Below are 12184 nucleotides of genomic sequence, written 5' to 3'. Positions count from 1 at the left end.
AAAACTAGTTTTCCCATTTCAAGAGGTTACGTTTTAAAAATGACTTGAATAAGTGCCAAATAAAGTAACAGGTTGCCCATAACAGGGTTGTGATTTCATCTTAAATTAGCCATGAATCCTCTTGTGACAGAGGAAATGGAAGCGTCTTGTGTGCAACAAGGAGGGGTAATTGAATGCAAGCTTCAATTGTTTTTATTTTATTGTTAAAGGTCCAGTGCAGTCAAAACTTTATTTCCACAATATGAGGTTGGAATAATACTGTGAAATTGTAAAATGCTGCTAATGCCCTTTTAAGTCCATGGTGACATCACAATGTGGTAAAATAGTTAATAGACCAATAAGAAATAGAGTTCCAAACCCATAGAGACCCAATACAATTATATGTCGAAACCTCCCTGCCAATAACAGCAAATCTTCATTTTTTATTTTGCTTACCTAGACCTTTCCCTGACAGTCCTAGCAAAATTCTTGCTTGAGAAATTGTCCTTTGCTAAGAAGCTAAAAATTTTTTTTTTTACGATTTTAATTGAAAACGCACACAGAAAAGTAGTTAATGGTTACCCAGAAATGATTTGATATTGACCTTGTGAAGATACCATTGGATCTTTGCAGCATTTCTAGCCTGTCTATCTATGGGTAAGAGGGTTGACATGTTATGCTGGACCCGGTTGGTTTTCTACCACAAAACAACAGAAAATAGCCCACCCCAAAAAAGAGTAGAATCAGCTCACCTGCTTTTACACCAGTTGACTATTAGATTTTCAACGTTCGTTTTGAAAATAATATTTAAAAATGAATAGTTTCACCATATTAAAATGAGTGTTCAGTTTGTGTAACTGGGTTGACTTTAAAATGAGGGAGACATAAATGAAACACTAATCACAAATAATACTCTTCAGAAATGACTTTGTCAAAGCAACAAAATAACTCGAGTTTTACAGTGATGTTGAAATGTAAAACATTTGGGGGTTAAGTGGGTTAAAATCTTCCTAGAAGTCAGAGATGGAGCACGGAGAGACATGTCTAAATGCTGAATTTTGGCACTTTAGCCAGTCTTTATTCAGATTGAAAATCAGATTTATTGAATTCTCCATGTGACCTATATTAAAGGGCACTACACTTAATATAACAGATTTCAAAAATTCAATATTGGTGCACAATTCCTACTTAAAATATCAAAGGGACGCAAAAGGCACCCATTTCGAGGAACGACCCAGTTACATTGACGGACATATCCTCTGCACTTTTACATTACATGTTGGTAAATGTTATCTTTCTGGGTTGTTGTACGTGTACAAGTAAAACAGACTTCCCTTACAGGGACAATAACATTGTATATGATTGTCTTGTTGTATGATTACTGTGAAATGAAGAGATCTATAATGTATGAGGTTGTGCAAGTCATGAGAAGTACATAGCATTTGGTGGATGTTTTCTGGTGTGTTATTATTTTCTAGCTATGACCGAACTCTGTTTATACTGTCAACCATCTGTGGGAAGTAGAACAAATACACTTGCCTAACCCTTTTTTTCTCTCTCTCTCTGTGTTGCCATGGATACAAATGGTTTTCACTAGCACTTAAAGAACCTATTAATCTTGGTGCCACTGATAGCTACAGTGCCTGATCTAACGGCATGTACACATAAACATAGAGGACACTGTGAGAGAAATTACATCTTATTATGCAAATGTCTATATCTTATTTACACATTGTCAGGACAGCTCTAGGTGGCCCGCAACCGACCAATGATTGGTGTCTTTGAGTCGACTAACTCTCAGATCATCCTTCACTGGGCCCTGTTTTACGCCTCCAAGGTGCTCCCTCACACAGGAATACACACTCAGAGCCTACGTAACAGAGGCTTTTCTTAAAAACTCCACTTTGCGTGTTTCACTCACCTCTTTCTTTGAAAAAGAAAAACAAAGTTTGAGATGTGGCATCCACTCGCCTCTCTGCCTCTCAAAACTTATCACAAGTTAGTTATAAAGTCAGTTATACTTAAACTAAATATTTTTTCACTTGTTAATAAGGGAGCAGGTCAATACAACACATAAAGTGAATCGATTGAGCTCTCTACGTTAATGATGGCTGGTCGACGAATTGAGAGGCCCAAGACAAAAGTACAAAGGTCTTTTATAGCCAAGATGCACCCCCTTCAGGCTACATGACAAACAACAGATGTATGGAGTGGGTCACAAGGTTAAGATTAGTATGAAAGATACTGTCTGCTGTGAATTATAAGTATCTCATTGTGTAGAGACCAGGGTCTGGCCCTGGGGTCATCTCTCCCTGGTACCTTATAGAAAATAAACATTAACTCATGCTCTGGAATGCGGTATCACCCAAAGACATCATAAATCTTCCAGAGGCCCATCCTCAGTAGAACACACACAGATGAGCGTTTTAACAACCCCTTATTCTGTTGCATAAAACAACCATTTGATGCAATAACAGCATTGTAACATCATCTTGTAATTTCTCTCACAACACTGGCGTAGCTAGCTCGTTGCAGCTGCAACATTTTCTCTCAGCCTCGTGGCAAAATGTGTAGTTAGATTAGCAGGAAATTAGCTCTAAAACAGCAACATTTTCTCTCAGATGAATGGCAAAATAGGTTTCGCCTTGCGAAACCGTGCTACGCCACTGATAGAGAACAGAACATTCAATGTTGACCAGACTGAGGGCAGGGGCCTATGGGCAAAGAGCAGGTAGGGCCAGTTATTCCAGTAAGTATCTTGGTGGAGAGACTTGTAAGGCATGCATGTCATAGAAAACAGACACACCAGTGGCCTATCCGGTTCCACTAGCCGGGACCGGGACGTAGATACAGCCATATATAGTTCATCCTACTCCAGAACACTTACGTATTACTCAGGAATCACAACCTCTGATGGAATGTGTGAGCCGGATCAGGTGCATTAATTGTTCTATGACACAAGCTTCTGAGCAATGCACTCAAACCTGTTATTGGTACTCTGACATCTCACTGAAATGAGTTGAGGACCATTAAGGACAGGAATGCATTCTTGTACTCCCACAGACACAGTAGTAAAATGGTCTGTGGCTAACAAGTGGCATAGTTACTGGGTGAACGAAAATGGGGTAGTAACTTCATGAATTCAACAAGTCGTGTATTTCAATATCCTCATGAGTGCAGCATGACATAATGATCATAATTATAATCACCAATAGTGTGAATGAATGGCAGTGGAAGTGCTAGATTCATCTGTAGCTCATTTTGTCTGAGGAGCTGAAAAAATTAAACGTTTACCCACTGCCTTTATTTACAAGTGTCTACCTGCACAATGTCTACCTACTATTTTGAAAACATGAAGCCTCAACTTCCTGTTCTGAGAAGCACAGCAAGTTCAACCTAGACTGGTTCTGTCGCTGCCGTCACCATCCTGTGACTGTTACACCTCAACCTCGTCATGGGTAGAAAGAAGACCGGGGTAAACTTTAACCTGTCGGTGTTTGACTGCATCACACACCGGCATGAAAAAGGCCAATATTTGGGTCAAACAATAATTCTATTGGGTCACCTGACCAGGAAAAGCTCTAAAAACTCCTATTAACAACAACACTAATGCAGTTATGTACACTGAACAAATATAAAAACACACCATTCCAAAGATGTTCCTGAGTTACAGTTCATATGAGGAAATCAGTCAAATTAAATTCATTAATTAGGCCTTAATCTATGGATTTCACATGACTGGGAATACAGATATACATACATCTGTTGGTCACAGATACCTTAAAAAAAAAGGTAGGGGCTTGGATCAGAAAACCAGTCCGTATCTGGTGTGACCACCATTTGCCTTATGCTGCAGGACACACCTCCTTGGCATAAAGTTGATCAGACTGTTGACTGTGGCCTGTGGAATGTTGTCCCACTCCTCAACGGCTGCGAAGCTGCTGGATATTGGCGGAAACTGGACCACGCTGTCGAACACACCGATTCAGAGCATCCCAAACATTTTCAAATGGGTGACAGGCCATGGAAGAATGAGGACATTTTCAGCTTCCTGGAATTGTGTACAGGTCCTTGCGACATGGGGCCGTGCATTATCATGCTGAAACATGAGGTGATGGCGGTAGATGATTGGCACGACAATGGGCCTCAGGATATCGTCATAGTTTCATCAGCTGTCCGGTTGGCTGGTCTCAGACCATCCCGCAGGTGAACAAGCCGGATGTGGAGGTCCTGAGCTGGAGTGTGGTCTGCGGTTGCGAGGCCGGGTGGATGTACTGCCAAATTCTCTAAAACTACTTATGGTAGAGAAATTAACATGGCAACAGCTCTGGTGGATATTCCTGCAGTCAGCATGCCAATTGCATGCTCTATCAAAATGTGAGATATCTGTGGCATCTATGTTGTGTGACAAAACTGCACATTTTAGAGTGACTGTTTACTGTTCCCAGCACAAGGTGCACCTGTGTAATGACCATGTTGTTTAAAATCAGCTTCTTGATATGCCACACCTGTCAAGTGGATGCATTATCTTGGCAAGGAGAAATGCTCACTAACAGGGATGTAAACATATTTGTGCACATTTTAGAGCAATGAGGAGCTTTTTGTGCATATGGAACATGTCTGGGATCTTTTATTTCAGCTCATGGAGACATGGGACCAACACTTTACATGTTGTGTTTATATTTCTGTTCAGTGTAGTTTATACCACAGTCCCAATTATCATTATCATTATAATTTTATTTACAACATTTTATTCCACGTTATCATTATACAAACTCAATCATACATAGTGTCGACATTTGCTATACATTCCATTAGCTCTGGGTCCTAGTAACCTGCGGAGCTTTGCTGAGTAGTTGTAGTCCACTGCTGACTGGATAAAAATAAAATAAACAGTTCACGCATTGAAGTTCTAACTCCTACACACGTCATGTAATCCTGTTGGGGGATTAGGGGCTTGAACTAAGAGGGGCTTTTATACATGAGACCAGTTCATGAGGTGACCCTAATAAGCTGTACAAGTTCACCACCAAAAAAATTCTATCAAATTTCTAAAAACGAACAATGCAGATTAGAGTTTCAGTAATAGTTTCACAAGGCTAAACTATGGGACGTACAGTGGTTGTGTGACTCATACAAACAAGACAGCATGAGCATGGCCATATCGCATTTCAATTCTCATCCAGTCAGGCCTCGCTTTCAACTCTTTATGGTCAGGGGGGACAGTGAGGTACTGTTTACCACACACAGAGCAGAATTACTGGGGTTTGAGCTGGGGCTGCGGGGGCCTGTGGCCTGGTTTCCTGGGACCCAGTTGCACAAAGGCAGCATTGTAAACCAGCAGCAGCAGAGCGACCAGCCCAGCAGATGGATCAGCAGGACGGAGTGGTGTGTTATGGTGTGGTATGGGTTGGGAAGACTGGACTCAGTAAGGCCCATAGAAATGAACCCAGCCTCTGAGCTAGCTGCCCCTCCTCTAGATCCACCTCTCTGGTTCGGTCAGGTCTGTCCATGACAAATCAAAAAAGGCTTAGCATGTCATCTTTTGTGACGGGTTGGTTTGACAGAGGAATTAAAAGGTTGTTGCATATTAATTCCTTGACATGTGCACTGTAGCATTTGTCTTACTCTCTACCACTCCCTGAACACTGGCTAGTTGCATCACCCACCCAAGTGGCCTTTTTTGACGTCATTCAAACACTGACAGATAAAAAATCTAATAAGGCATGAAGACATTAGGGTATAAATATTTAACAAAAAAACCCACAGCTAAATATAGCACAGTCTTGTCGACTAGAAGAAAAAAAAGCAAGCATACAAAGTCGTAAGTGAAAGGCTTATATAAAACACTTCTGTTTCAAAGGCAGATTCTGCCATAGTGTGTGAGTGCATCTTGCATCCAATCTCAAAAAGAATCCCTTTGGAAATTGCATAACATTTTAATGATACCACTGATGAATCCTTCAAAACTATACGTTTCACCAGTAATGGCTTTGGCTTTTAATCCAGCTGGTAACACCAGGTTCGACAGTGTCTTCCGACAGTGTCCCTTGATTGTCTTAGTTCATATACCCTGAACCTTTGTAGCCGGGTGTTGTTTGACGGTTTCCTGATCTGGGTGGAATTTGCCAGTTCACTTCCTTCGGCAGCGCAGGCAGCAGGCCCGAGAGCGACCCACCTCCTCTTCCTTGTCTTCCTGCACTGTGTAGGAGGACTGGCCGTTGTAGCGCGAGGGGTTTGAGGCGTCACCATCCCCACCCTTGGTAACGTCTGAGGGGGCTTGCGACTCCCCATTGGGTTTGAAGGCACCGTACGGGTTGAGGGAAGAGTTGCGGTTGCTGTAGGTACTTTCCAGGGCCATGGGGTTGATGATGATCGTGCTGTCCTCTGCAGAACGTAGCTTGGCCCGAGGGATGGTCACTTCTCCATAAGAGCTGCCCAGAGACAGATTCATGATGGCTGGTTAAAGGCAGCTGAGAGGACGAAACACAGGTAGATAGGGTCTGTGACTGTCAATGTCAGATCTCAGACACGGTATTGAGGCTCCTTTCTGAACATTAAGCTTTGCTGTCACCAGTTGTTCTGGTTTCCTCTGGTGACTCGAACTGGCCTTCCAAGAATAGTTCTGTAAAAAAACAGATTGAAAAAACAACTGTATAAAGAGAATTCTGAAACTACAAAAGCTCTGGTTTTGTTCTGCTTGACATTTGAGAAATTTGGGGAAGAGGAGTATCACAGAATAAAATAAAAATCATTTTCAGTCCCTCTGCTTCATAATGTTCCTGCATATTCCTGATCCAAACAAAGCTCACTGTAGGATCTTTCTCACGTGAGGGTTTATCCATTAACTCATCTTACTGCTAGAATTGTTCTATCCTATTCCCTTTCCAAATCATTTTAATGATCCTATGTCACGTTGACACTGAAACGTCTTTTATACGGAACTTTTAAAACCATCACCAGTAACAAGCACCGATTGTTCACGCTTACCTCTTCAACTTGTGTAGTTCCGCAGCAGTCAAGTGTTGTATGACATCCAATGTCAATTCCCCAGGTCTTTAGATGGGTCATACAATCCAGTGAGCACTTAAAGGTTTAATGGTTGTCTCTTGAAGACCCTTCTAGGTGCACTTCCTCTGTGTCTCTTTACAGGAAAAGGGAGCCACACCTGTAGCAGTGTGTGTCAGAGTAAAGACTGAGATGGCCCACACACATGCTCCGGTGAGGTAGAGTGCTGTTGGTGTACCTGGGAACCAGCTGACCCCACCCCTATGAGAACAGAGCAGACGCCCGAAACCCTGAGAGGGTGTGGTGACGACTGGCAAGCCTCAGTCCTGGAATGTCACTCCTCTCGCTGCTCAACACAGGTGCATTTGTCACGGTGACCAGGTCACTCCTCTCCCTTTGTCTCTCACAGTATCTGTAGCCTGCTGCTAGGTTACACCGCCCATTGAAATATAATGTAACTGGTAAATGAAGTGTGACCACTCAAAGCTATAATCACACAGGTACAGTGTGTCATATTGACATGACCGTCTTGTTTGTTGTATTTGATACTTTTCGAGTTGCAGAGAGTGGTGTACAGAGACCACTCAAGTTTAAACCATGATACTACAGGATTACTGACATAGCTACAGTACCTGTATGGGTTTTGTTGAATTTAGGTTCAGTCCAGTGTTACATTTACCTGGTTCCATATGAAACACAATTCAAGTGGCTATTTATTCTGCTTTCACCCAGAAACTTTACATTTGTATGCTCAGCATGTTTGTGAAATGAGTCAAAGTGAACAAGCGCATGCAGACAAATGGACACACAAATGCAAAACAAACACATGCACGCACGCACAGTCTTGTATAACTAACCTTGTGGGGACACACAATTCAGTCCCATTCAAAATCCTATTTACGCCTAACCCTAGCTCCTGACCCTAATTTTAACCTTAACCATAAATGCCCTAGAAATAGTATTTGACCTTGTGCGGACTGACAAAATGTCCCCAGTTGGTCAAACAAATGTTTTTCATTTACTAGTTCTGTGGGGACTTATGGTTCCCACAAGTATAGTTAAACACAACCGCAGTCACTCTCACACACATACATTACAAGCATGCACACACACGTCATGATTTTGTAAGATAACAATTCTATGGCCCTTTGTTTCCCTCAAGTGGTTTTACTGGTCAATGCGTTTCACTTTACAGCAACTAAGGTTTGGTACTTTTTTTGTACATTTATGCTACTAGTATATTAGTATATTAGCATATTCGTATATTAGTCTACATACAGTTGAAGTCAGAAGTTTCCATACACTTAGGTTGGAGTCATTAAAACTCGTTTTTCAACCACTCCACAAATGTATTGTTATCAAACCATAGTTTTGGCAAGTCAGTTAGGACATCTACTTTGTGCATGACAAGTAATTTTTTCCAACAATTGTTTACAGACAAGATTGTTCCAGTGGGTCAGAAGTTTACATACACTGAATTGACTGTGCTTTTGAACAACTTGGAAAATTCTAGAACATGATGTCACGGCTTTAGAAGCTTCTGATAGGCTAATAGACATCATTTGAGTCAATTGGAGGTGTACCTGTGGATGTCTTTCAAGTCCTACCTTCAAAGTCAGTGCCTCTTTGCTTGACATCATGGGAAAATCTAAAGAAATCAGCCAAGACCCCAGAAAAAACATTGCAGACCTCAACAAGTCTGGTTCATCCTTGGGAGCTATTTCCAAACACTTGAAGGTAGCACGTTCATCTGTACAATAGTACGCAAGTATAAACACCATGGGACCACGCAGCCGTCATACCGCTCAGGAAGGAGACGTGTTCTGTCTCCTAGAGATGAACGTACTTTGGTGCGAAAAGTGTAAATCAATCCCAGAACAGCAAAGGACCTTGGGAAGATGCTGGAGGAAACAGGTACAAAAGTATCTATATCCACAGTAAAACAAGTCCTACATTGTCATAACCTGAAAGGCCGATCAGCAAGGAAGAAGCCACTGCTCCAAAACCACCATAAAAAAAGCCAGACTATGGTTTTTAACTGCACATGGAGACAAATATCATACTTTTTGGAGAAATGTCCTCTGGTCTGATGAAACAAGAATAGAACTGTTTGGCCATAACGACCATCGTTATGTTCGGAGGAAAAAGGGGGAGGCTTACAAACCGAAGAACATCGTCCCAACCGTGAAGCACAGGGGTGGCGGTATCATGTGGGGGTGCTTTGCTGCAAGAGGGACTGGTGCATTTCACAAAATAGATGGCATCATGAGGAAAATTGTGGATATATTGCAGCAATATCTCAAGACATCAGACAGGAAGCTAAAGCTTGGTCGCAAATGGGTCTTCAAAATGCACAATGACCCCAAGCATACTTCCGAAGTTGTGGCAAAATGGCTTAAGGACAACAGTCAAGGTATTGGAGTGGCCACCACAAAGCCCAGATCTCAATCCTATAGAAGATTTGTGAGAACTAAACTGAAAAAGTGTGTGTGAGCAAGGTCTACAAACCTGACTCAGTTACACCAGCTCTGTCAGGAGGAACGGGCCAAATTTCACCCAACTTATTGTGGGAAGCTTGTGGAAGGCTACCCATTTGACCCAAGTTGAACCATTTAAAGGCAATGCTACCAAATACTAATTGAGTGCATGTAAACTTCTGACCCACTGGGAATGTGATGAAAGAAATAAAAGCTGAAAGAAATCTCTACTATTATTCTGACATTTCACATTCTTAAAATAAAGTGGTGATCCTAACTAAGACATGGAATTTTTACTAGGATTAACTGAAAAACTGAGTTGAGATGTATTTGGTTAAGGTGTATGTAAACTTCTGACTTCAACTCTATATTTCAGTTTTTCACTTTCAGAATTAGCCTCAACTCTGGGAGTTACACTACAAGTATGTGGACACCTGCTCGTTGAACATCTCATTCCAAAATCATGGGCATTAATATGGAGTTGGTCTCCCCCTTTGCTGCTATAACAGTCTCCAATTTTCTTGGACGGCTTTCCAGTAGATGTTGGAACATGGCTGCGGGGACTTGCTTCCATTCAGCCACAAGAGCATTAGTGAGGTTGGGCACTGATGTTGGCCGATTAGGCTTGGCTCGCAGTAGGCGTTCCAATTCATCCAAAAGGTGTTCAATGGGGTTGAGGTCAGGGATCTGTGTAGGCCAGTCAAGTTTTTCCACACCAATCTTGACAAACCATTTGTGTAAGGACCTCGCTTTGTGCACAGGGGCAAAGTCATGCTGAAACAGGAAATGGCCTTCCCCAAACTGTTTCCACAAAGTTGGAAGCACAGAATCGTATAGAATGTAATTGTATGCTGTAGCATTAAGATTTCCCTTCACTGGAACTAAGGGGCCTAACCCGAAAGATGAAAAACCTGCCCCAGACCATTATCCTCCTCTCCTGGAATCCGCCAAACCCAGATTCGTCTGTCGGACTGCCAGATGGTGAAGCGTGATTGATCACTCCAGAGAACGCGTTTCCAATGCTTCAGCGGTGGTGAGCTTTACACCACTCCAGGCGACACTTGATCTTAGGCTTATGCTCGGCCATGGAAACCCATTTCATGAAGATCCTGACAAAGTTTCTCTACAGACAACACAAAGATTCCTTGATGTCCTCCCAGACTCCCTCTGTCTACCCAAGGACGCCAGAGGACAAAAATCAGTTAACCACCTAACTGAGGAACTCAATTTAACCTTGCACAATACCCTAGATGCAGTTGCACCCCTAAAAACATTTCTCATAAGAAACTAGCTCCCTGGTATACAGAAAATACCCAAGCTCTGAAAATTCCTGAAAATTGGAACGGAAATGGCGCCACACCAAACTGGAAGTCTTCCGACTAGCTTGGAAAGACAGTACCGTGCAGTATCGAAGAGCCCTTACTGCTGCTCGATCATCCTATTTTTCCAACTTAATTGAGGAAAATAAGAACAATCCGAAATTCCTTTTTGATATTGTCGCAAAGCTAACTAAAAAGCAGCATTCCCCAAGAGAGGATGGCTTTAATAAATTCATGAACTTCTTTGAGGAAAAGATCATGATTATTAGAAAGCAAATTACAGACTCCTCTTTAAATCTAGATATTCCTTCAAAGCTCAGTTGTCCTGAGTCTGCACAACTCTGCCAGGACCTAGGATCAAGAGAGACACTTAATTGTTTTAGTACTATATCTCTTGACACAATGATGAAAATAATCATGGCCTCTAAACCTTCAATCTGCATACTGGACCCTATTCCAACTAAACTACTGAAAGAGCTGCTTCCTGTGCTTGGCCCTCCTATGTTGAACATAATAAATGGCTCTCTATCCACCGGATGTGTACCAAACTCACTAAAAGTGGCAGTAATAAAGCCTCTCTTGAAAAAGCCAAACCTTGACCCAGAAAATATAAAAAAACTATCGGCCTATATCGAATCTTCCATTCCTCTCAAAAATGTTAGAAAAGGCAGCAACTCATTGCCTTCCTGAAGACAAACAATGTATATGAAATGCTTCAGTCTGGTTTTAGACCCCATCATAGCACTGAGACTGCACTTGTGAAGGTGGTAAATGACCTTTTAATGGCATCAGACCGAGGCTCTGCATCTGTCCTCGTGCTCCTAGACCTTAGTGCTGCTTTTGATACCATCGATCACCACATTCTTTTGGAGAGATTGGAAACCCAAATTGGTCTACACGGACAAGTTCTGGCCTGGTTTAAATCTTATCTGTCGGAAAGATATCAGTTTGTCTCTGTGAATGGTTTGTCCATTCACAGAGACAACTGTACATGTCGGTGTTCCTCAAGGTTCCGTTTTAGGACCACTATTGTTTTCACTATATATTTTACCTCTTGGGGATGTCATTCGAAAACATAATGTTAACTTTCACTGCTATGCGGATGACCCACAGCTGTACATTTCAATGAAACATGGTGAAGCCCCAAAATTGCCCTCGCTAGAAGCATGTGTTTCAGACATAAGGAAGTGGATGGCTGCAAACTTTCTACTTTTAAACTCGGACAAAACAGAGATGCTTGTTCTAGGTCCCAAGAAACAAAGAGATCTTATGTTGAATCTAACAATTCATCTTAATGGTTGTACAGTCGTCTCAAATAAAACTGTGAAGGACCTTGGCGTTACTCTGGACCCTGATCTCTCTTTTGAAGAACATATCAAGACTGTTTCAAGGACAGCTTTT

The 12184-nt window shown here is 41.9% G+C and overlaps 1 protein-coding gene across 1 annotated transcript; it reads right to left on the bottom strand.

Annotated features, from left to right (window-relative positions):
- Window positions 1–4577: 4577 nt before the first annotated feature.
- On the bottom strand, window positions 4578–8053 carry LOC118945342 (uncharacterized). Its single transcript, XM_036968187.2, has 2 exons — window positions 6970–8053; window positions 4578–6604 (listed from the first exon to the last, which is right to left on the bottom strand). Exon 2 carries the CDS (start codon window positions 6431–6433, stop codon window positions 6113–6115), a length of 321 nt encoding a protein of 106 aa, XP_036824082.1. The 5' UTR covers window positions 6434–6604; window positions 6970–8053; the 3' UTR covers window positions 4578–6112.
- Window positions 8054–12184: the final 4131 nt, after the last annotated feature.

Source organism: Oncorhynchus mykiss, chromosome 29 (assembly GCF_057628025.1).
Source record: "Oncorhynchus mykiss isolate SJ-2025 chromosome 29, ASM5762802v1, whole genome shotgun sequence".
Lineage (NCBI taxonomy): Eukaryota > Metazoa > Chordata > Actinopteri > Salmoniformes > Salmonidae > Oncorhynchus > Oncorhynchus mykiss.
The sequence above is the reverse complement of the archived record's forward strand: the minus strand, read 5'-3'. Positions and strand labels throughout refer to the sequence as shown.